The following is a 26,999-nucleotide window of genomic DNA, read 5'->3' as shown; positions in this document are numbered from 1 at the left end:
AACTAATGTCAGAAAATGTACATATTATGTAATAATCAGGGTTGCAGTGATACATTAATTAGAAGATTTTCTGATTGAATAGAAAGGTCCAGTCTGCAGCTAGAAACAAGCCATTGTGCACTTGGGGTTTTCTGCACAGCGCGCACCGGATATCGTTTGAGAACTAATACGCCCGCTAGGAATCAATGTCCTCATTCAGTTACTTGGGCAAAGAGACGATGGGTTAAAATGTGACTACTACTTTAGTGAATTTACTGCCATTATAGAGACCTCACAAAATAGCGCTGGAGAGGGTCACACGCACCATAGGTCATCAACAGCAGAACAGAGGGACCTGACGACCAATATCGAGGGATCGGAAGGTTTCAGTTCTTGCAGCCGCTGAAAGTACAAACATGGAGCAGCACAGTGACGCACACGGTGTAGTGGTCGCTGCCAGGTACTGCAGATCTGGCTCTACTCAAATGAATTGGATAAGCCTTCAAATGAATAGGAGCTGATCTGCAGCATCCGGCCGCAGCCACTACACTGATGACGGAGCTGTGGTGTTCAGCTCTGAAGCAGCTTACAACCAACCGGCACCCAACACAACTAATCGGTGGGTATTGCAGCTCCGCTCCCATTCACTTCAATAGGTGCTGAGCCGCGATACCCAAGAGCTGCCATTACACAGTGTACAGAGAGGTGCTGTTACATCTCAAATTACGTGGGAAAAAAAGTGGAGATATGGATCTTTGCGGTGCTGCCGAAGACACCAATGGATATTACCGGTGTATAGAGAAAAGTATCCAGGAGGCAGTATTGGTGAATAGTAGTTTATATTGTCAATGGGTTTCGAAGTTCACACAGTTCTTCATCAGGACAAACCATATTCATTTATGTGATTTGTTCAGATTAAGAAGTATGTGAACTTCAAAACGCGTTGACAATAGACAATATACTTCCACCTATACACAGGTAATATCCATTTCTCCACCATTTTCCCCACAGGATTTGAGCTGTAACAGCTCAGCTCTGTACACTGAGTAATTGCAGCTCCTAGGCACTACACAGATACAGTATAGTATACTTGAACAGCCATCCCTGAGGACCTGCATCCTCTTCCCCTTGGCCCCTCACCATACGCTGATCTGCCATGTATAACATCCCTCCCTTCACTGTTGCCATCTCTAGCACTGGAAGGAGAGAGGTGGAATGGAGTGTGCTGTACAATTTATAGCAGAAGCAGCAGAACAGCCAGCTAATTGAAGGAGTTATACTGACTGTACAACAGCAAAGGGAGGGTCATTTTCAATGATGACTGGATAAAGGAGTTGCTTAATTTTACTTTTTAAAATCAAAATAAAATATTTTTTTATTTGAGATTTAATTCTAGTCCATCCATTATGGATCAAATTATGAAGCAAACCAAGTAGTGCACAGGAAAAATCTATCAACATTTATTTAAAGGGGTTGTCCACTACTTTAGATTCCCCCCCCCCCAAAATGTATCCCCCTGGGACCCCTAAGACTTTTTGTAAATACCTTCCGCTGCAGATAATGCCTGTGAGCGGCGCTATCACAGGCCGCTCACAGGCATCACATGACACCTGGCTGCAGCCAGCTCTGACGTCCGCTGATGTCACGACAAGTGCTGGCAGCAGCCGGGGGTCTCTGGCTTCTGCATTCCAGGTAGATGCCAGGCTGTGGGCGGGGTTACCGCCCTGCGTCACACCCGGCATCCACCATGCGCTCTGCCTCTCCCCATACATTGGGAAAGTGTGGGGTGGATGCTGGGTGTGATGCGGGGGTAGCCCCGCCCAAAGCCTGGCATCCACCGAGGGAACTCCAGCGCTGAGTCACGCCTCACTTGTCGTGACGTCAGCGCGGGGTCACGTGATGCCTGTGAGCGGCCACCGATAGCGCAGCTCACAGGCATTATCTGCAATGGAAGGTATTTAGAAAAAGTCTTAGGAGCCCCGGGAAGATACATTGGGGGGGTTAATATAAAGTAGTGCACGACTTCTTTAAACACACGACATGTGACAGAATGAGACATACTTTCACCACTTTGTTGAGGCATTCGTCGGCCACCATCCGGACGTCAGACTCGGCGTCGTCGCTGCACAGGAGGAAGAGCTCCATGGCAATGCCGAGAAGCTTCTGGAACTCAGGAGAATTCCTGCAAATACAAAAGGAAAAAAAACTGAAATCAACAATGTAGTTATCGGAAACCTACAATGAGCTTCATTGTACTGCCATCACAGATACGATGATGGAAAGGAAAGTGCTCCGATATTATCCGGAATTAACTAATAAGACAATAGAAAATGTTCTTCACCCACTGCCCTTGGCTACTACGACTCGGGGTACACAAATGATTGTTGGTGGTACCGGGGGTGTCGGACCCTAATTAATGACAAAGTCTTGTGCAAAAATATGATGGGAAAATACAGGGATCTTTCTAATGATCTTTTTAAACCTAAGAATGCGATGGTGAAAAAGAGGCATCCTCAACGTGTAGGGGAAAGAAGGTTTGAGCATCATCACACAGACAAATTCTATACTGTAAAAGCAGTGAGACTATGGAATTCTTTACTGTAAAAGCAGTGAGACTATGGATTCTTTACTGTAAAAGCAGTGAGACTATGGATGCTTTACTGTAAAAGCAGTGAGACTATGGATGCTTTACTGTAAGAGCAGTGAGACTATGGATGCTTTACTGTAAGAGCAGTGAGACTATGGATGCTTTACTGTAAGAGCAGTGAGACTATGGATGCTTTACTGTAAGAGCAGTGAGACTATGGATGCTTTACTGTAAGAGCAGTGAGACTATGGATGCTTTACTGTAAGAGCAGTGAGACTATGGATGCTTTACTGTAAGAGCAGTGAGACTATGGATGCTTTACTGTAAATGCAGTGAGACTATGGATGCTTTACTGTAAATGCAGTGAGACTGGATTCTTTACTGTAAAAGCAGTGAGACTATGGATTCTTTACTGTAAAAGCAGTGAGACTATGGATTCTTTACTGTAAAAGCAGTGAGACTATGGATTCTATACTGTAAGAGCAGTGAGACTATGGATTCTTTACTGTAAAAGCAGTGAGACTATGGATTCTTTACTGTAAAAGCAGTGAGATTATGGATTCTTTACTGTAAAAGCAGTGAGATTATGGATTCTTTACTGTGAGATTAAGGAACTCTGTTACATAATGTTGTAAATGTTGACTCACTAAAATAAAAGTTCAAGGAGGAGTCTGGATGACTTTCTTGATAAATATATTATTGCAGGTTATCGGTACCAGATTCTGTGACGGGACATTGATTCAGGAAACCTTTTTGATTTTCGTATGTGGAGTCGGGAAGGTATTTTTTCCTTCCTTTTTGTCTTCCTCTGGATCCACATGTTAGGGTATAGGTTGAATTCTACCTACAATCTTAAAAACCCTTAAGAAAACAAGATGATTAGGAAAACCTATTTTGCCCATGTCTTGTACATTTGCCGTACCACTGATGATAATGATAATAAATAGTAATAACAATAGTAATAAAAGGAACTGCCCTTTAAAAAATCAAAAGCCAGTAAACTTTGATTCTACAGAGTCATTCTTTATCTTGTTGGTGGTGATATATTATTTATTACAATCCGTATAGCGAGGTTCTGCAAAATAAGCTGCATCAAATGCTTTCCGCACAGCAGAGTCTTCTTCCCAACAGACGGAAACATAAGCCAGGGGATACATCTCTAATTTTAGCCGAGACGTCACGTTCGGTGCTTCATATTCTAATGCCCCCTACAACGTTATCTTCATGGAGTGCAGGCCTTTAATATTTCAGATCTGCTATCACGCCAGTCTGGGAGTTATTTTCCGCAGATACATTATTAGTCTTTACCATGGACAAAGTGTAGGTGATGGGTATAACAAATAGGTTTTGAGTAAAACTTTCCTGTTTTCCCATCATCCTTCCATGTACAAACGCTCTATGTGCTTTTGGCTCTTACACTGGAAAACGTGAACACTTTTCTGTGCATTAGATATGACACCGTAGATCTACAAAGAAATAAAAGCCCTGATTCATTAAGACCAGTGTTTTGTTCATCAGTCTTATTGTGGTGCGTGCAAGAAAAAAATGCACCAAATTCATTAACAGGCGCACGCAACTCAAAGAAGAAGAACTCCTATCAAAATTTGTATCCTCTTAGTCATCATATTATACAGCACTGGGTACTTACAATTGCTCATTTTGCCTTTCTACCCAATTAATTCTTCTCTTTTCCATTAGGTCTATGACATCACTTGATTACTAACTGACTAGCTGAATCCTTCTAGGCTCTATGTAGAAAAACAGGAGGTCAATTTCCCCTGCATGAGTCATCAGTAACTGCAAAAGCCCTGGCAGGAGGAGGAGGGAGCAGCAAGTCAGGGGTTGAAGAGGAGGTGATAAATGAATGGACAAGAGACTTACTGCTTCTACATAGAGCAGATAAAAGAAAACAATTAGCTGGGTAGAAAGGCAAAATGAGTACACAGTGCTATGTAATATGATGACTGCAATATATTAAGAGGATAAACACTTTGATGGGAGGAGGAGTGCTTCTTTAATGAATTCAGAGCGTCTTATTATACCAAAATTGTCACTAAAGTCTGAGATTGGAGCAACATTTCCGGCATAATGTATTTCGTCACTTTCAATTCATTTAGCAGGTCACATCTCGTCACGGATGCTCCCCAGTCCTGACTATTTTGGCAGAGCTGCATGAAAACTGCTGTGAAAACACCAAAACATGTAGAATTTTTGCGACTTTTTAATGCGTTTTACTCTAGTTTTCTAGCAAAAACTCTTTTATGACTTGTGCTACATTATGTCTTCCACTAATGGCAGAATTTGCCAAAAGTCTAAAATGTATGGGCGCCTTCTGACTCTTCCCTGACAGGCGGGTTGGGAGAGAAAGATCTAACAGTTGATTCTTTTGATGAGGGGAGGAGAGGTACAAGCAGCTGCCAAAAGGGGTCTGGCAGCAGCCCTCTGAAAGGGAAAATTGGGAGCCCTTGAAGAGCCAAGTGATCTTGTGTATGGGGGTCGGCTTACAGCCATCTATTCAGCATGAGGAGCTTAAAGAGGTTGTCCACTACAATAAATGATGCCCCCATTGATTTAAACTTTGGAAAGAAGTCTTTCTGTAAATGCCTTTCATAGTCATTTCTGCCTGTGAGCAGCGCTATTGCTGACCTCTCACTGGGCGTCACGTGACCCCCGGCTGCAGCCGGCTCTGGCATCCGCTGAGGTCACGTCAAGTTCCGGGGACCCAGAGACGTGGCCCAGTGACGCGCGCCCCCCGGGGGCTGTGGGCGGGGTTTCACCGCACGTCACAACCCAGCATCCAGAGCACGCTGGCAGCCAATGAATGCAGAGGAGAAGAAAAGGGCGCGCTGGATGCTGGGCTGTGATGTGCGGTGAAACCCCGCCCACAGCCCCCGGGGGGCGCGCGTCACTGGGCCACGTCTCTGGGTCCCCGGAACTTGACGTGACATCAGCGGATGTCAGAGCAGGCTGCAGCCGGGGGTCACGTGATGCCCAGTGAGCAGTCAGCGATAGCGCCGCTCACAGCCACTTATAACAACAAAAGGTAATTACAAAAAAAAACTTCTTTCCAAAGTTTAAATCAATGGGGGCATCATTTATTGTAGTGGACAACCTCTTGAAGACAAATCTATCCATAGGGCTTCAGTCACCCGAATCCATCTCCTTTGGGTTATGTCAAGGAGATCATGGCGGATAACATTTTTTCTACTGTACATGAATGGTGGACATACGTATTCCTTTGCAGTGCCATAGATCGGAGCCTTTGGTCAAAGTTATAAACGTCAGGAAATCGATCAGATGTATACCTCTGATGGAAGGCTGGAATACCATATACGCAGAGCTTAAAGGGATTCTCCTTCCGACATGAAAGCGAGTGGTGCCAACGATAATGATCTAATCAGAGACTTGTTCGGGGACACGCCGCCACTGGTGCCAATCACCTTCCCGGATTGAATTGGCAAGTAATTTTTATATATTTTTTTTTAGTAAAAGCTTTCCATGAGATTAGGGAAAAAAAAGGGAATATATCTTGGACTACCCCTTCACATGTGACGCAGGAGACGAAGATGGCCGGTATTCACATGATGCCAGATGCCGCTAAAGGAGAACACGCAAGGAAAAAATAAGCCAAGATGACATAGTATGCGGCACATTTTGTAGTATAAATGCTGTAATACCTCAAAGACTGAGCAACGATGTTCTCGCATATTGTCAGGCAATGAGTCACTCGATCTTTCTTGTTCGTAGACGGTTCTTTCTTTCTGGAAATAAAAGGCATAAAACACAAGTTAGTATGGGACAAACCGCATCTCGGGTACAAAGCCGCTCTCTTCTCCCTTAAAGATTGCATCAAATAAGATGTGATCTAAAACAATTGCTGCTCTTTCAGGAAACCTTTCATAAATCAATAGTAAAAGCGAATACATGAAGCTTTATAATATATCTTTATCAGAGAAACATGCATCTTTCCCCACTTATGAGCCATTTCTCCACCCCCACCCCCTCCCCCCGTATCCTGAAATCATTATTCACTCAGAAAAACAGCTCTAATCTGTCTTGGTCAAGGCAAGCTGGACTGTCGGCACAGTGAGGGATCAGATTACAGCTGCCTGTGAAATTCTACGGAAAGGTGAGAGCAGGCAGATTGTGCTGCAACTTCAAGCAAATTTACATCACCCCTAGAGCTGGATTCACAGCTACACTGCTCAGTACTGCAGTACAATGTCCTCCATGCTGCGGCTTCTGAATAGAGTATGTATAGCTACTGGAGAATGGTTGAACATTTTGGACCAGTGACTTTTTTTCAACCTATGTAACATGTGCTACATGGAGACAGGGGAGGAGGAGGAATCCCTCACGTCTGTGTGCGCTGGGTATGGGACTCATCTTAGCAGCTAGTCTCCACACATGAGGTCAGAGACAACTGAAAATTAAAGATAGAGAAAACCAGTGGACAAAAAAAAAAAAAAAATGCAGGATACGAGTCATATAATTGACAAAAATAGTGTATATACACAGATACCTGAAATTACAGAAAATTTAAAGGGAAGCAAACATTAGAAAATATATTTTTTACATTAGTTTATATCAAGTTTGTGTGTTAAATTTTTTTTATTTTTTTTGGGGCAAAGTGTTTTTCTCCCACAACACAATTTGATCATTGTGGCTTTTTTTTTTAGACACTAGATTCCTGTTTCAGATAACAGCACATGAACATTAGCAGCAACGAACAGAGCCTGACCCTATCTTTAGTATTGAAGCATCTAATGAGCGTGTGCAAAGATCATTGTGAAGGGAGGGGGAGAAGGTGAGCTGTGACATCATCTGTTGTGATTGGCAGGTCCTGTGTTATCAGCTGTGTATAGAGGCGTTACCTGTCATTGTAATTCTGCCTCTGATAAGGAGCCTGCTGGAAACGCTTCCTAAAAGGACAGGAAGTAAAAAAAAGTCTAATGTGGCCACCACACAGGACCCGTGGCTCTGTTCAAGGCTCCTAGATTTTACTTCCCACTATCCCCTGGGCACTAGTGTATAATTACAATATTTATTTAATGTGAAAATAAGTAAAGATTTCTAAATTTAAAAAAAAAAAAAAAAAAAGAAAATTTAAAATCTGACAAATTACTAATTTATGTGTTTTTTTTTTTTTTAAATAAAGATCATGATATGGAAAAAAAAAATGACTAAGTAATAAAAAAAAAAACTGATTTAACATGAAAAGCTGACAGGTCATTTTCTGACGACAGCTTCAGGTATGTGCACATGTTAAATATTTGCAGCAGACATTTCTGCACTAAAAAAAGTGTCTCTAGGTGGAAAAAAAATGCATAAAATAAGGGCGTTTTTTATGCTTTTTCCCTCCCCTTTCATTTGAATGGGTGAAAAATGCCAAACAAATTGACATTCTGCAGATATGAAACGGCTTCAAATCTGTAATTAAAAAATGACCAACAAGAGCATGAGATTACAGAAATCTCATTCATTTTGCTAGTACTGGAAAACACTGCATTTTTTTTTTCTTGCAGCAAATACGCGACATGTGAACATGGCCTAATTCTTATAGGGATCATTTAGCAGCAGCCATGAATATTTGAAAATATTTCCTACATGATACCACCCGTATCCAATAGAAACTTTGCAATTTCAATCATATTTTTACTGGAAATTAAGTGGCACAAGTGGGACCCATAGAAGGACCTAGTTACTATAAAGTCTGGTCCCAGAAGCTGCAGGTGAAGAGGCAAGTTCACATTGGATGGCTTACGCAAAAAACGCAGCCACACAAAGTGGTAGAAAGTCAATGGCTGCCAGTGGGAAGTATTGATAGACTCTTGAATATTAGCAACCTCCACATTAGTCTATGGGAATAGGTGTTGGGTTAGAGGAATTTATCCATTGAGGACTCACATGGTGGAGACCAATGACTTGGGTCTTACTTACAAATCCTTGTGATGGAGCTACCACATCAGTCATGGTGCTGAACGCACCCACACGTGAGTAAGCACCGGCTTCTCAAGGGAAGTGAAACGCCATAAAGATAGGATTCCCGTCAGTACGCTTTACAGGATATTACTGGACCGGATGAGACGGCGGCAGACTACCTATTGATCTGTAGGAATAACTCACACTTCGATGTCTACAGGGATCGAAAAATAAACAATCTCTTATATTGTCTGCGATGGTATAAAAAACAACAACAAAAAAACACACACTTAAAAGTGATCACTACGGGCTCCACAGAGAACAGAGCTCCCAAAATCTGACAGATACGGTACGGTGCCCCAAGGCGGAGTGCAATGTCCCTTGGTCCCCAAAGCAACTTGCATTAGGCAGGGTTACGGTAATAAGTCAAAATAGTTGCAAAAAAACAAAATAAATTGACCATGTCATGTAAGGTCAAGATTTTGCACCAATCCACTACTTCTCATTTACTCCTGGCTGACCACCTCTCTGCTGTCATTCAAAGCCAACATGAACAGAGTTGTCTGGCCTTACATCAAAGGGTATTCTCACCATCACAAGTGATAAAAAAAAGCAAAAGTACTTGGAAAAACAAGCATCTGTTACTGAATATCCTATTTGTTCTCCGATGATGCAGAGACAAAGATGGCGGACATCGCACGGTTTAGGCCATCAACATTGCTGGACCAAGTCAACCGAGCAGGAAACAGAAAGGCTCGGGAGAACCGCGCTCCTGAAGATCAATGGCGAGACAATCCCTTTAATTACCCGTTCTCAGGATAGGTCATCAATAACAAATCGGTGGTGCGGGTTGAAGGGAGACCCCACTATCGAGCAGCCGTTTAAACCAATGGCCTAAAGTGGACATATACATACAAAGCCTCGCAGAATGGGGGGGGGGGTGCGAGACAGATAGAGACATCGCACCTCTGTGCACCCCACCTAACTGTGCTATATCATCTCAAAAGAAGCAATGGGACAAATTACTAACTCTTGTCTAGTTTTGTAGTCAGCGTATCAGACTAGAAAGCCTGAAAATGTGTAAAATTTACTAGTGACTGTTTAGTCTAAGCGTACGACCGTTATTATTTATTTTAATTTTGGGGAATAATCTGCACCATAATTTTGGCACAGGGTGCTGTATTTCTGACTACGCCAGTCTAGTAAACCATGCCCCTTTCACATTTTGGTCATGCCCCCTCGTCGCTCAGGTTGAAAAAAAAAGTGTCTAAGACGCTTTAGTAAATGTTGCGCCAGATGCCAATTTTTGTTTGCAATTTGCACCAGAATTCTGGGCAACAAAGACTTCCTGATGTGTGTGGGTAGCCCGTCTGGTCTGACCCTAAAAGTTACTGAAAACTTAAAGAGGTTTTCTTGTGCTCCTTTCTTAGGAAGCGCACCCCTCCTCTGCCTCCCGGCTTTCTGTTTGCATTCCTGATGATCGACAGTTTGGAGAGGCGGCATTGAAGCCCAGATGTCTCGAATGGTGCGCTCTCTCTGATGCTGCGAGCAGAGACAGCTTTGTCTCTGTAGCATCGGAGGAACGCAGGGGCACTGAAATTGGTTGGGTCTAGTGATCCGGCCCACTTCAAAGCAGCGCTTACAAGCTCAATGGCAAAGAGCCGTTAACTACAGAATTAAAAAATCCCTCCAAGCTTCAGAACAAAGAGGCAATAAAAGGCAAATTGCAAGAACTTTGCAATTTTACCCATTTAAGAAGATGAGACAAATCCTTTAAAGGGGTTGTCCAGGTGTGGGCTGAAAGTCTGCAGTCACTCTATGTGACTGCATATTTCTATGAATAGTCATATCGCGCGCACTGCACGCTGTCAGGATTCTCTGGTGTCGGTGGTGAAAGCGGACGGTCACATGCGATTTGCATACTTCAGGCCACATTCTGACTATATAGGAGTGTTGCTCAATACAAGTCAATTGAGGGAGCACATCTAGTAGACATGTAACTGCATGTTCTTGCCACTGACACCGCATAATCCTGATGGCGTATGGTGTGCGCACTGTGAGGATACCCCTGAGGAAGCCAGAACCTAAACGGCGTAACACGTAGGGTCATGCACTGTTGACATCCCCTGTATTCCATTGTGAATTCATATGGTTGGTGTATTTTGTTCCTTTTGCAATTGATTCATGTATTTTCCCTCTCTTATAATGATTTATTGGGCATTTATCCATTTCAGGGAGAACATAGACATACTTCTTTCCCTCTTGTTTGAATTATTTATCAGATTAACATTTTCATAATTTATTTGGAGGGTGCATTTTAGCTATATGTCTGTATCATTAGAATCATTGGATCTTATACAGTACCTGTGTTATATTTTTTGATATATGAATTTGTATGTATTCAGAATCTATTGGATTTACATGCCAGAACTCTATGAGGGGCTATTTTGTCCACATGTCTTTTTCTCTGTCCTACATGTCTTTTTCTCTGTCCTACATGTCTTTTTAACTATGTTTTTAACAAGTGGTGTTGTATGTCTTTACTACAATAAAATTTCTACAATGTTTTCAATACACTGCCTCTATATCTGATTGGTGCCTGCTTTGCCCTTTGCTTCTCTTTTCTAATTGACTTTTTAGGGACTTTGGCACAGGTGTATGTTTAGCTATAAGGTGGTGCTGGGTCATATCTCTGTATCCGCACTGTGAGGATTCACATGTCTGCAGTCACAAAGAGTGACTGCAGACTTTCATCCCAAACCTGGACGAGCCCTTAAATGCTGGCTATAATAAAACGTTTAAGGACATGCAGAGCATCGCAGCTAGCCATGAATAGGACTCAAAAGTTTATGCCAACCAAAACAAAAGTTTAGAGAACTGGTTTCAGTAAAAAACTATAAACTATGAGCTGGTAGGTGACAGGTTATTACTTAAGAGTTGTGTCATACAGATAACCTCGTAAAGTCACAGCGCAGTGCCAGCTACATAGGTCCCCAGCACTAACGCAGATGATTGCAGAAAGGCCTGTGGCCATATTTCTAGTAATCCAGATAAACAAGTTTCCTGGCTCTTCCCGTATACTATATACAGCTGGGTCAGCGGGTCCTTACATTATCATTTAATTTTCGTTCAAGTCGCCACATGCAAGGAATCATTATAACACCCAGATCATGATCGCTGTCACTGAAGTGCTGGGACAAGAGTGTGAAATTCTTTACCCGTTCACATAAAAAGTGCCAACAATATTGTTTCCATTCACAGATTTCAAGCAGTGATCTTATAAATGGTGAGGATTATGCTTGGACAAAATCTCAATGTTGATCAGAGGAGACAAGCAGATCTTCTCTTTTAAATGGCCACTGCAATTTCAACAAATTTTGTGCAAAGCAATGGTATAAGTGACCATATCAAACTTTGTAATATATCTTATAAAGAGAAATATGCTTCTTTTTCCACTTATGATAGACTTCTCCAGCCTTCTGAACACATCATTCCTTCCAAAATACTGCTAAAATATGCCCTGGTCAACACACTATGAACTGATAGCTCAGTGAGAGATCACATTACACCTGCCCATTGAAGTCTATGGGGAGGAAAGGAGAGGCTGAGAGAGTGCTGCCACTTAATAGTAAAAGTCTATCTGATGTACAGCTGGATTCACAGCTACACTGCTTATTTCTGCTATATAATGTCCTCCATGCCGCTGCTTCTGAACATGTTGTCCAGAGACAGGAGAGGAGAAATCCCTCATGCCTGGGTGTACAGTGTGTGAGACATCATAGTAGCTAGTCTTTACCCACTAGCTCAGGAATAACTGCAGATTATACACAGAGCCTTCAGAGGGGAAAACTGGTGAAAATGCAAGATACAAAACATATAATGGCCAGAAACAGTGTAGGCCACGGCCCCACGATCAGTATTCGGTCAGTATTTTTTCTTAGGAGTGGGGGATAAAAACAGGAGTGGGTGATAAATGCAGAATCGGTGACTTGTTTCTATTATACCTTTTCTCTGATTGTTCCTCACCTGGTTTTGGCTCCCACCCCTGAGAAAAAATACTGACCGAATACTGACCAAATACTGATAGTGGGGCCGTGGCCTAATTCCTCATCTACACACACATTTTATTCTGAAAATTCACCTGAAACCCTTCTGAAAGAAAAGGCGGGGATCTATTTTCTCATGGTAAAAAAATTGTTGCATGCCATTTTAACCACTGTTCACATAACATCTGAGCCTCGAGTCAAGAGTTTCCTCCGATCTGAAGGCTCAAGACATATGCCATTGTAACAAAATGGTGCACTAACCACGGCACATCTAAAATTACCAACATTTGTTGTTGTGTTCTCACGTGTATCTGCAACATATAAGAAGATTATTCCTGGTATTCAAGGACGTCATCGCTGCAGTACACTAAACAAAGACTGCTGGTGTGGTGGTGAAGTCCCCGACTATCCATATGACGACTGCTGCCATTCACTAGCCTCAGTGGTTCAGAAATGAGGCCAATTTACTGGCTGTTGCCATTACAGGGGTAGTCAAGGTTATTGTTGCTGCTGCACAGATGGTGGTAGGTTTATCAAGTAAGGACTCATTATTTGGCCTAATCACTAGTCTCAGTCACATAGAAGGGGAGTCACATAGAGACGTTTCACCATTTATTACTGAAGGAATTCAGATCCCTTTTATCCACAAGTGATAATCTCAGTGTAGAACGACAGGCTCTGAAATCTTTGAAACAGAATGAACAGTTCTGATGGGGGTGGTCATCATGGAGTGAACTGCATATATTGAGGAAGCATTAAAGGATCCTTAGTGATTTGGGTGTAGAGGCTGTAAAACATTATCTGAATCGGGACCGATCAATACCTGGCAATCAGGTAGTGTTTGATACATAGTATTGAATTTGTCCTGGAACAAAGATGTTTTTTCCTTTGAGGATGTGTCCTATCGGCAGCTAAGGGGTTGCGCTATGGGTACTCATTAAGCCCCAAAACTTTTCATGGGGCTTTTCGAGTGCCTACATAGGAGCCCAAACCAACCTCCCAGTGGGCCACATACTATTTTACAAAACATTTATAGATGATCTTTTCTCCATGAGCAGGAACACCTAATGAGGCGGAATGGTTTGTGGAACAATTAAATAATTCATGGGGATTGGAGTTCTCCTTCTCCTTTTCTACCACCAAAATTGAGTTTTTGGATCTGGTAATCTCAGGGTGGGGGGGGGGGGACACAGGTCAACATTCTGACGTCAACACATTTTAAGAATGTATTTAGAGTTTTCCACTGGACATTATCCCAAGTGGATTAGAAATATACTGTACGGACAGTACTGACGCATCAAAATTTTTGTGTGTGTGCAATGCAGATTTTATTAAAGAAGCCCGGGTGTTACAAAAAAGATTTGAGGACAAAAAAATACCCAAAAGAGATCCTAAGTGATGCCTATAAAACTAACTAAAAAAAACTAAAATCCGATAAATTGTCTTCATGCAGGAAGGGTCAACAAAACAACAAAATAATGAACTAGAAACTAATAAAAAAAATATATATAGTTTTATTACCTCCTTTAATAAGTCTCACAATAATATAAAAAGTGTTCTGAGAAAGTATTGGCCAATAATAACACATGATCCAATTCTTTCAGAGGTTATACCGAAAAAAAATATATATAATTTTCGCAGGAGCATGAACCTGAAGAATCACATCACACAGAGTAAGATCAAACTGATCAAACCACCGTTATCCGTGCCAGCGACTGCCGGCCCGAAGTACTTACTTGCCGAGCTCGGCCGTCTACTTGTAGTGGTTGCTGCGTACTGTACATCCACCTGCCATTCAAATCAATAGGCGGCCAATCAGATATTGATGATGTAAAAGTAGTGGGACAACCTCTTTAAGGCTATGTTCACATGTCGCTTTGTTGCTGTTTTTTTTGTTGTTTTCTTTAAAAAGTAAAAAAGTAGGTTTTGCTGGCTTTTTTTGCCGTGTTCTTCAGTATCCCAATGTTTAGCTTTTCTTCCACCATACAAGCTGCTAGGCCACCAATGCGAGACACATGACATCATAAAACATTTTTGGGAAAAAAAGGCAAATTGATCAAATTATTTAGAGGAAAAGGATTTTTGTGTCTGAAAAAATTTTGACTATTCTAAACAAAAAAAGTTCATGAAAAAATATAGAATTACAAATGTAACAACAGTGAGGGGGAGTTGAATTGGTCGGGAATAGTGGAGTTGAATTGGTCGGGAATAGTTTACCTGAGACATTGGCAGAGCATTTTGCAGGGGGGACACTGTCTACTTTCACACAATGGCCAGGGTCATTAAGTTTGTTCAATTTCACCTATTAGTCAAGCAATGTTTAGTTTTACACATCGGAAGGCCATTGAATTGCTCAGGAAATGGTTTACTTTAATGCATCACTAATTAAATTAAATTGTACTAATCCACTCTCTGGTGAGGACACCAAAACATTTTGGGTTAAACTTGAGAAAAAAAAAAAAAAAAAATGATTTTCACATCCTGCTGTACCTGTTTTATTTCACTAAAAAAGCAGCAAAAACTGATGGCAATGATTTTTGTTGCTTAAAGGGGTTATCCGGGACTTTAGAAAAAAGCAAAAAATGTGCCTAAGCACTAACAGGCAGGTAACTGCAACTAACCTGCCTGTTGTGCACGGCGCCGTTCTTCCCCGGCACAGAGTGGTCACAGATCGCTCTTGCCGGGGATTCTGAAGCCTCTGCACGTCTACACAGCGAAGGCTTCTTTTCAGCTCCGCTGTCGACAGGGCAGGACTCCCAACGCCATTCTGATTGACAGCCGGATCCCCGCTGCCTAACTGGGTGAGCCGTCTGTCAATCAGAATAAAGTCGGAAGTCCCGCCCCCTCATGTTAGCAGAGGCAGTGGAATCCCCGGCAGAAGCGATCTGTGACCGCTCTGTATCGGGGAATTACCTGCCTGATAGTGCTTAGGCACATTTTTTGCTTTTACATAAAGTCCTGGATATACCCATTAATATATTAGATGGCACATGTTATGTGTATATTTATATTACTTCGTTTTATATATAGATTAATGTATTTTAATTACGCTGTATTACATTAATCCACTACATCACCAATGACCCCTATAAAGTTCACAAGTTATTTCATGTGGTTTATACATGCCTGAAAAAGAGGCTGGATCGGCTATGAAACGCGTAGTTCCGATAAAGAATTTTTTACTTCACCCTCTTAGAACCTCTTTTATTGGCAGTGCTCACCATGCCCAGGAACTTTTGTTGTCTGGTACACTCAGGGACGCCATCACTGCAGTACAGTAAACAAAGACGGGCGCTGTGGCGATGACGTCCCTGACTATCCACATGATGACTGCTGCCAATCACTAGCTTCAGTGGTGCACAAATGAGGCTAATGACTGGCTGTTGCCATTACAGGGGTAGTCAAGGTTATTGTTGCCGCTGCACAGAAGGTGGTAGATTTATCAAGTAAGTAATCTTATTTAGCCCAATTTTTTAATAATTTGGACAACTCCTTATAAAAAGATCTTGCACCCCTTTCTAATTATGGTGTCATTGAAAAGTGTCTGAGGCCAACAGATTTGAGGAGTTCCTGCCACCACTTAATGCTCAACACTGAGCATATTACAGACACAAATTATTAAAGAAAATATTTCTGAATATACCATTCAGGGAGTGATTCATATGCACTTCATCAAATCACATCACATGGATGAAAACAGTCAAACACATGAGAGGTGGTTTATAAATCTTTCCTTCGTTGCTCAAACAATGGAAAAGTAATGGAAACACCTCTGGGAACATGTGAAGCCAAAATTGTATCTTCGCTGGTATGAAAAGCAATTTACGGAGAGCAGTCGGATGTGACCAATTTTCCACTTTGCATTCTACATAGTTGGAGGGCCAAGAGGGACGTCATTGCTTCAACTAAACGCATTGCAAATCTATAGGAGTTGGTGGGGTGGGGGGGTTATTTAATTGCTCCAAAGCATCAGCAGTTCGATATCCAGTGTGTCAGGACAGGTTATAAATAACATTTTCCATTGCAATGTTGTACACTTTTACAGCGTTTCATCTACATTTACTTTCCTATTTATGTGCGCTTTACACAAATGGATGTGTAAGGGACAATTATAATCAGGAATGCACAAAGGAATACAATCTGAATGCAGCAGTGGCTCACTGACTACAGACTAACCTAAACAGCAATCCAGATAGGGGAGGGGGGGGGGGGCAGAGAACCAGATTCCAGCAATTTGTCACTTACTATGCTCCTTGCAGTACTTTTAATAATATCACTGTTTTATCTGCTGCAGCTCTGCTAGTCTTCTCAGTAATGTGCTCCGTACAACGCCGCCCACACCACTGATTGGCAGCTGTCTATGCAGTGTATATAGAAAACTGTGCATAGACCGAAAGCTGCCAATCATCGGTGGGGCGGCGGGGGTCACACAGAGCTCATGACTATCAAGGACTACATGGCAGGAGCTTGTCAATGAGAAGACTAGCAGAGCTGCAGCAGATAGAGTGGTCAAATCTACAGTAAGAAGCCCTGTAAGTAACAAAGCTGCTGGAATCAGGGTCTCTGCCCCTACTTTATACTGCTCTCCTATGGACAGCAACAACTTGCTGACAGATTCTCTTTAAAGGAAACAGTCCTGTCCGATAAACCGATTAACCTGCAGATGTGGGGTTTATAGCTGTATATAGGCTCCCGGCCGCTGTACTGAAAGTGCGGCACCCAGGAGAAGATAAACTTTACTTTCATCGACAGCCAGATCTCTAGTGCATCGCCGGCTGTCAGACAGTGCCGGGAGCGGTGACTTTAATTGCTCCGGTCCAGGCATGCCTTTATCACCAGCTTTCCTGGGAGAAAGACAAAATTACTTACCGAAATACAGCACCACACAAGAGGGAATCCGCCCATCAAGGACAATAACATACTGAATAAAAAGGGCAGAACATCTCCCCATAAAAAGGGCAGAACCTCTCCCCCACACCAGTTGGGTTACAGAGCATGAGAACCTCCAAGACAGTTATACGTACCATCAGAAGACCATAAGCAGCAACACTATCTGAACTAGGAGCCTAATTGGCCAAAAATTTTAAAGGTAGGTCAAATTTATAGTAATCCAAAAAAGAGCAAGACCTCCAGACATCAATATTATTCACACATAAAAAAAAAAAAAAGGACATAAAAAATACATAAGTGGGGATAATTAATCACGAATGAATGAAGACACCTAATGAACAGTAAAACACGACTAATTGCGGTCAGATTATATCGTATCTATTCAATACATGGTTTCATAAAACAAATGACAAATTCATCTTGTCAGGATAATTTCAGATGCTCAGATTCCCTTATAGCAGATGTGTAAATAATGTCTCAATGTGTATATATTATAAAAAAAGAGAGGAGTCGGAGCATGTGAAATTCAAGATACCATCTATGGTGGTGGGAAACACATTATATCTCATGATTAAAGGTTTTTAAATATAGCCTCCATAACACATGAAGAGGTATAACATAACAGAAGGACACTATGCAGCGTGCTAATATTAGTTTGCAAAGGCGAAAAAGTGCCCCACCTGATGACGCGCCTTTCGCATCAAGTTTCAAGGGGTGCTGGATGAAATATTCCTATGGTGGGTAATAAATTTTGATCACTTGCCCCATACCGGATCTGGTGAGTGTAAGGCACATTATAATTGGAGTAGTGAAGCACTAAGCACCTTATGATCTGTTTGAATCAGCCACTACTTGGTTTGTTGAGTACTACCCCCCCCTGAAGAAGCTAACGCAAAACGCGCGTTGGGGTATCCTTCTCCCACTCTACCCAGGTTGTATAACTTTATATGTATTGATCTGTTGTGTGGCATTGCTCTATGTGGCTCTATGACTTTGTTTGCATACCTTCTAGTGAGTTTTCTCCATCAATATGATGCTATTGGATTTAGCAAACAGACACTAGTCTTTACCTTTGGCTCCTTAGGTGTGCCTTTTTTGTTCACCCTCTGCTTACAACTTTATATATGCTATTATTATCTGGTACCTGTACGTGTGGGATTTCTTTGCTAATTCTCCTGATTTTTAACCCTTTTTATACATATATGAAATAAAGAGGTTATGTTTTATAATTGAAGCAGCAGTACTTCACTTTATTGGATTTATGTGCTATTTGAAGTTCTGCTTATTGTAGGCCAGTTTTCACTATTGGAGTATGTGTTTGCTGAGGGACTAACCACACGGCTAGTAATTTTGGTATCATTTGACATCCTGATCATTATTGCTTTATACAGGAATATGCAAGTGTGAGGCACTTCTAGATGGGAATACTGAAGCACTAAGCACATTATGATTTGTTTAAATCTGCCTCTATTATGTTCATTGAGGAATTGACCATAGGGTTAGCACACTTGGTAGTCCTATTAGCAATGATCAGCCATTAACTTATATCTTATACTACAGCACTTTCTCCAGTTTGCAAACTAATATTAGAACGCTGCATAGTGTCCTTCTATTATACCTCTTCACATGTTATGGAGGCTATACTTAAAAACCTTTAATCATGAGATATAATATGTTCCCCACGACCATAGATGGTATCTTGGATTTTGCATGCTTCGACACCTCGCTCTCTCATTTTTTTAATAATATATACACATTGAGAGATTATTTACCCATTTACAAATCTGCTATAAGGGAATCGGAGCATCTGAAGTTATCCTGACAGGTGTGATATGTATTTTGAACTTATCAATTATGTTTTGTAAAACCATGTACTGTATAGATAAGATGATATAATCTGACCGCAATTAGGAGTGCTACTGTTACTGTTTATCCATTTTTTTTCGGTCATTCGTGATTCATTATCCCCGCTTATGTGTTTGTGTCTTTTTTATTGTTATGTGTAAATTCAATAAAAGTTGTTTTGTTTTTTTTAATAAATGTTGGTGTCTGGAGGTTTTGCTCTTTTTTGGATTTCCATCTGAACAAGTAAAACATCAAGACCAATGATGGGGGGGGGGGGGATGCGCTGGGGGGACATAAGGGTGCTGTCATGGGCTCTAGAAAATCCCATTACCGGTAAGTAATTTTGTCTTTTTCTTTTCCCCATGACCGCACCACATGAGAGCTTTACAGAGAAAACAAATCCACCCAAGGGAGGGATCACCGTTTGTAGAACCCATCTCCCAAAGGATTGATCAGCAGAAGAGGTCAGATCAAGCCTATAGTGCTTATAGAAGGATGAAAGACCGGGCCATGTTGCCGCCTTACATATCTGGTCCATAAACACCTCCACCCTTTCTGCCCAGGAAGTCACGACAGCTCGAGTAGTGTGAGCTTTTATGCTCTCTGGGACAGAGCCATCACTAGAGGAGTAGGCTAACCTAATGGCTTCCCTAATCCATCTAGATAGGGTGCCTCTCGAGACTTTTAGGCCTTTCCGAAAGCCCTGGAAGGAAACAAACGACTGTCTCTTCCTCCATGGTTTTGTTGAATAAGGACCTCCTAACGTCCAGGGTGTTAAATATTTTCTCCTTTGGGTTCCTAGGTTTAGTGCAAAAGGAGGGAAGAATAATCCCCTGACTCCTATGAAATTTCATGGCTACTTTTGGAAGGTAGGCTGGATCTGGTCTTAGAACAACCCTTTCTTCAGAAATATGTACAAAAGAAGGGGGAGGCGACGACTATAATAATAATTTTTATTTATGTAGCGCTAACATATTCCACAACACTTTACAATTAAGCGGAGACATGTACAAATAATAAAAACAATACAATATAACACACTTCATCAGTTACATTAGGAGTGAGGTCCCTGCTCGCAATCTTACAATCTATAAAGGAATAGGGGGACACAATGGGTAGAAGGTGCTGTTATGTATGGTCCAGCCATCATTACTGTAATAAGGGTTTTCATATTAAGCTGCATGATCCAGACATCGACCAGGATCTGTCTAAGGGCAGCTACCATATGCTATTTGGTGCATGGAGGATGTGGAGACAGATGAATAGGAAGGAGCAGATTATGATTAACATTGAGAAGAGGGAACATGGGAGAGTTAGGTTGATAGGCTTGTCTAGGTGTGTTTTTAAAGCACACTTAAAAACATGGGGGCTAGATATTAGTCGGATCATTTGAGGTAGTGCATTCCAGTAGATTGGTGCAGCACGAAATAAGTGTTAGAGATGGAGGTGTGAGGTTCGGATTATGGAGGATGTTAGTCTTCGATCAGTTGCAGAAGGGAGGGCACGGGTAGGGGGATAAGACAGATATGAGGGAGGAGGTGAGGGAGGGATTAACTAATAAGGCCTGGATATCACTGACTCTACGGGCTGAACTCAGCGCTGCCATGATCACAGTCTTTAAAAAAAAGGTAAAAATTTTAACAGATGAGACCTAACTGTTCAAAGGAGGGAGTGGTTAACTAATTCAGCACCAGGTTCAGATCCCAAGGTGCAATGTTTGGACTAAGGATTGGCCTTGACCTATCACATGCTTTACTTAATCTAGTTATCCATCTATTGCCAGCCAGGTCACAGTTATACAATTCCCCTAAGGCTGAGATCTGCACTTTAAGAGTGCTAGTGGATAGCCAAAGCTCTAATCCTTTTTGGAGAAACTCTAGGATAGATTTAATCGGAATTTCCTCACTCAAACTGAACTAGACAGAAGCTTTTTCCAGGTTCTATCAGATATTTTTGTCGTTATCTGTTTCCTGCTCTTAAGTAAAGTAGATACTAAACTTGGAGAAAACACTCATTGGATTAGCAGTGACCTTTCAAATTCCAGGCTGTCAAGTGAAGGCACGCTATCCGAGGATGCCAGACTGGACCCTTGGATGAGTCAGGGAAATTGAGGAGTCAGAGTCGATAGTTTGGCTTACCGACTTCACAGCCCTGATGACGAGAGATGCTCTTCAGCCATCTGGAGAACTTTCTCCGTTGCCGCCATCAGGGAGTGCGATCTTGTTCCCCCCTGGTGGTTGATACAAGCCACCGCTGTTACATTGTCTGACAGGATAAGGACATGTCAGCTTTGGAGAGATGAGAGAAAGTTCTTCACCGCATATTTCACTGCCAGAAGTTCTATCATGTTGGAGGAACTTCTCTTCTCGTGTTCTGCCCAAACATCCTGGACTAGACAGTCTCTCAGATGCGCTCCCCATCCACTTGTGCTTGCATCTGTAGCTATGACATCTGCAACCAGATTTACCCACGGAAGCCCTGCTGACAGATCCTCTACGCTTAGTCCCCATAAGAGGGCATTGGTTGCCACTGAAGAAAGACTTCATTTTTCTTTCAAACACTCTTTGAGCTGTCTTTCGCCTATCAGAATCTCCTGCTGCAATTGAACCCATAGTGCTGCTGGAATACATGAGGTCTGGGTCCCCAACAAGGACATTGCTTTCTTGAGTGTCATGGAAAGGTTGCTTACTTCCACTGATGTCAGGCCTGCAACTTTGTGCTTTTTTTCTTCTGGAAGGAAACAAGACTGACTCACCGAGTCTAAGAAAAAGACTGAACTTTTGATGGAATTAGTTTTGATTTTTTTAGGTTTAGGAGGCAACCCAATTCCTCCAGGATGACTCTGACCTTTGCTATGGACTTATTAGAGTATCCTGCTCCCGAAGAGGCGTTGTCATTTCCACTACAATTTTCATGAAAAAAACTCTAGGGGCCATGGATAGTCCGAAGGTCAAGGCCCTAAACTGAAAATGCCTGACCTGCTTGTTTATGGATAGGGCCACCCTTAGGAATTTCTGGTCTCTTGCATGAATCGGAATATGGTAGTATGCACCTTTCAGGTCCAGCACACTCATGTAAAAGTCTGGCAGCAGAAGTTTCATAGCCAATTTTATTGACTCCATTTTGAAAGGTCGCTATATCAGGAATATGAACAGATTCTTCAAATTGATGATGGTGCTGAAAGTGCCATTTGGCTTCTTTATCAAGAAAAGGGGGGGGAATAGAACCGGCTTCTGAACAAGTTACATAACATCTGTTCCCAGGGCTAGCTGTTCCTCCCAAGATTTATGGGGGGATGTTACTGAAAATGTTTATGGAGGAACAGCCCGCAATTCCAAACTCAGGCCTGATTCCACTATAACTAGAATCCAGCCATTGGCTGAAATTCTTGCCCAGGCGAGGAGGAAGAGGGAAAGCCTTCCCCCTACCTTGGAAATGGCGTCACTGGTATGACTTTCTCACCCTGAAGAAGGACTCCAAACATGAATCCTCATTTTTTTTTTTCTTTCGTCTTCCCATTTCTCTTGATCCCTGGGAGGTCTTTTACAGCCATACCTTCATCCCGGAGGATAAAAGGTCCTTTCGGAGGAGAAAAAAAAAAAAAATGGGAAATTCCCTCTATCACCAGCTTTTTCCAGGACCTGACCAAACAAATACTCTCCATAACACAGGATGGAACATAATTTGGTTTTAGACTGTACATCCGCCGGCCAGCATTTGAGCCATAGCGCCCCACGAGCAACGTTAGAGAGGCTTGCTGATCTGGCCGCCAATCTCCGAGTCTGCCGAGGCATCTGCAGGAAAAGCTGCTGCTCCCTGCATTAGTGGTAGATTGGCCAGACTAGTTTCTCTTGGAATGTTATTCCTTAGTTGACCCTCCAGTTGTTCCATCTAGATAATCATAGATCTGGCTGTACAAGTCATCGAGATTGCCGGTTTCAGGGCTCCCGCCGAGGAATCCCAAGCATTCCTTAGGTGTACACCAGCCTTCCTATCTAAAGGATCTTTCAGGATACCCATGTCATCAAAGTGCAACGTAGATTTTTTTTAACTTTTGGCCACTGATACATCAATCTTTGGAACTTTATCCCATGCAGCTGTATCCTCCTTCTCAAAGGTCTTTTTTGAAGAGGAGGGTAGCGAACCTTTCTTTTCTGGATTCTTCCATTCTTTTTAATGAGAGCTTAAATTTTCTCATTTATTGGAAATGTTCGCCTCTTCTTCTGCTCCAAAAATAACAAAATCCTGTATTGACTTTGGGGTTTAAGCATCTATGATGCCCATGGTAGCCCTTACAGCTTTGACCAATCTGTGTCTTCTGCGGAGAAGCATGGCCTACCCTTGTACCACCGTCAGTGCATGAAGTGGAAGAAGTATCAGATCCACATTCACCTTCTAATTTCACGGATTCATCCGAATCAGATGATAACACCCTGGTTTTCTTTTTCCCCTTCTATCACCTTCTTTACGGATTAGGGTCTTAAGGGAATCTTTAACTTCTGCCCTAATAACGGATTTTAAGTCCATGGTGAAATTCAGGGATTCCTCACAAATAGTTTTTTTTAATACAATCTGAGCAGTTTCATATTCAAATGAGCTGGGCAACGTATTCCTGCAAAGCGCACACTCATTTTTAAGCTTTACACTACTTAGCTTAGGTCTTTCCTAGTAATTAAACAAGAAAAGGGACCTTATTACCATGGTGAACTTTCAAGAAGATCACTCACCACTCAGTAAAGGTACCGGATTCGGAAGCGGGATCAAATCACACGACTGTTCTCCCCTGGAGGCAGTGGATCCATCCAAACCCACTCTGCTTCTCTGGATGGCCTTACTGCCTGTTGTCGGGCTTCAAAGGAGACCGTGATTTATGCTATATGCAACGATGCTGTTGCATTGCTGTGTATAGCACAAGTGATCAGATGATCGCATCTTCAAGTCTACTAAGAAAGTTAACAAGGACCGTGCAAAAAAAAAAAAAAAAAAAAAAGTTCACCCACCTGTTCCCCCATTGAAAATAAATATATTAAAAAATGAAAAAGTTCCACAAAAATAGCTGCAAAGAGCGATCAAAAAGTCAAATCTATCCCAAAATGGTACTAATAAAACCACTGTCAAGCCTCGCAAAAAAAAAAAAAAGCCATCACACAGCTCCATTGGCAGAAAAATAAAAAAGGTCTCGGAAAATGGCGACCACGCCAATTTTTTTTTTTTTTTTTGCAAAGTTCTAAACTTTTTTTTACTACTAAAATAATAAAAAAAAACTGGACAAGTTGGGTATCGCGTAATCATATCGATGATGAGAATCATACTGCAGGGTCATTTTTACCACACAATGTACAGGGTAAAAACAATTCCCAAAAAACTATGTCAGAATTGTGGTTTTTTTTCACAACTGCACCAGAATTGTATTTTTTTTTCCCCTTTTCCTGTACACTATATGGTAAAATGAATGGGGACATTCAAAAGTACAAATAAAAAAAAAAGAGTTACCGGTATGGCTCTGGGAAGAAGGGGAGGAAAAATCAGAAACGCAAAAATGGAAATTGGCTGCGGCGTGAAGGGGTTAAAGGAGTTTGTGAGGTCACGTGACAAACTTCCAGAGTGCAGAAAAAGCAGAATCCTAACAGTGTGTACATTACACACTGATAGGATTGCACTTGCTAAAGTTCCTGACAATCCTTTTAAATACAGTACTGACCACTATACTGTTACCCCTTACAGGATACAAAACGCGCATCAGGTTTCACAGCCACGTGTTCTGTCTAGCTTTTGCTACTCGTCGTTTCGTTTTTGCTTTTAATGTGTGTTGTGATTTTTATGATGCGCGGCCTCACCATGAGCTCTCCTTCCTGTGGATGTTTTTTTTATATATATCCAGCATTTAGTTTTCGACTTAGCCCTCTATTGTGTTCTGTACTTTCCACTTGTTTCATGAAGTAGGTTTACCTTTATTGGATTTTTACTGTTGTGTATTGAATATGAATAAAAGCAAGACATTTTAAATAATTTGTGTGTTGTTGCTATAATTTGTAGGTTACATATGTCAAAATTAAGTCAGAAGTAGAGCTGCTGGGTCCGACTTGTCAATATCCTGACATGGGGCAGAGTCCTTAAAGTATTTTAGCAAATTTCATCTAATTTCATGCCATGCATTACATTAATTATGCATCAAGGAACAATCGCTTATTGAGAACAGCTCTAACTGAAGAAGCGTGGCATGAGATGGGGTGACAATGGAGGAGCCAACTGCTCCAAAATTCAGACGCCAAAAATGGTCTTTCAGGACTTGACCATATTAGGTATTAAAAGGGGAATGGCTTAACTTGAGATAGCATGCCAAAAAAACTGCAAGAAAATATTTGCCACAAATTTCTGTAAAAAATAAATTAACTGGTGTAAATTTACACCATATAACAGTCTAAGGGAAGGGTCAGACAGCCGTATATCTCTGAGGAGGAAAGCAATGCAATGCTTGGAATGGCCTACAATTCTCCCGACCCTAGCGTGACAGCGTCATGTATTTCTATGCAGCCGTCACGCTCGGTCAGGAGAGCCATCGACCAGCCCGGGCATTGTGATCCTCGTCCGAGGTATACAGCTGTCTGACTCTTCCATAAAAGGTGTACCAGATTTATAAACCAGCCATAACCACTGATAAATTTGGACAATTTGATGACAGCACTGTCCAAAAGTTAGAAAGCTTTAGTAAAATGTCCACAATTGAAAAAAAAAAAAATTCTTGCTGGACAAATCCTTTAAGATTGTGATTGTTGACATTTATCACCTACGTACAGGATAGTACTGTAGTATTGAGCGGTGGGTCCCACCGCTCAATTAAGCTGCACTTACACTGCAAGTTAATAGTGAACAAGTGTTCCTAAAAATGCCCACTTCACGATCATGCAGTGTAAACGCGTTGCCGATCATCCAATGAAGGAAAAAGCTTGTTCGTCGGGTGAAATGATCTTTTGTGCAGCCCAAGAGATCATCATTCTCGGTGGCGCATCAATCTGTGTAAACAGGACTCTCACTGCAGAGAACTTTGGCAGCTATTTGCGCACTGAGTGATCTGGTATAGGTCGCTCAATGCACATCGTTTCCTCTGGTTCTCCCTGTATAAACAGTCATTTAAACATCCGCCGGTCGGCCCTTGTATATGCAATCTAGGCCTCATTCGGATGTCACTGATTTTTCTTATATGAAAAAAACGGATCGATTTTCATCCTTCTTTCTATTTTTACCATTAGTGATTTTCTCATGTGACGGACACCACACGGATGGCTGTGTACGCTGTCCGTGATTATTCCCGGACTCAGACTTGTAGAGGTAATTTTGATGAGTGCTTCACATCATATTCGGACAGGTCTCAGTGATTGTTTTGCGGACATACATTCGACAAAATAATATGAACATGCGAATTGCACCAGAGACTACAGTATAATGGGCACTTGTTCTGACTGTGAAAATGACATACAGAACTCCTATGTGAAAAGCAGGCGTCAAAAGAGGCCCGAAAAGGAGGCGTCAAGAGAGAAGTTTACCAGTAGGGATCTGTCTATAAGGCTATGTGCCCACGATGCAGAAATAGAAATACTGCATATTTTTTTCGCTTCTCCCTGGCAGGAAAAATTAATGCGGATTTTACATGCGTTTTTCCCGCCAGGTAGAAGTGTTTGTCAACCGTTTTTGCATGCGGGTTATCAAGCGCTTTTCCAAGCGATTTTAGC

The 26,999-nt window shown here is 41.8% G+C and overlaps 1 protein-coding gene across 2 annotated transcripts in view; it reads right to left on the bottom strand.

Moving 5' to 3' along the window:
- Positions 1-26,999, bottom strand: part of HTT (huntingtin) — a 174,085-nt gene that overhangs the window by 136,192 nt on the left and 10,894 nt on the right. For both annotated transcript variants that reach the window (XM_073647559.1, XM_073647565.1), the window contains exons 2-3: positions 6,244-6,327; positions 2,041-2,161 (exon numbers count right to left, since the gene is read on the bottom strand). In XM_073647559.1, the coding sequence (XP_073503660.1) occupies positions 2,041-2,161; positions 6,244-6,327 (205 nt within the window). The remainder of the gene's footprint in view (positions 1-2,040; positions 2,162-6,243; positions 6,328-26,999) is intronic.

Source organism: Phyllobates terribilis, unplaced genomic scaffold, assembly GCF_046119375.1.
Source record: "Phyllobates terribilis strain yellow unplaced genomic scaffold, ASM4611937v1 Scaffold_1__5_contigs__length_1240528914, whole genome shotgun sequence".
In the NCBI taxonomy this organism is placed as follows: domain Eukaryota; kingdom Metazoa; phylum Chordata; class Amphibia; order Anura; family Dendrobatidae; genus Phyllobates; species Phyllobates terribilis.
This window is presented reverse-complemented; position numbering and strand designations above follow the sequence as displayed.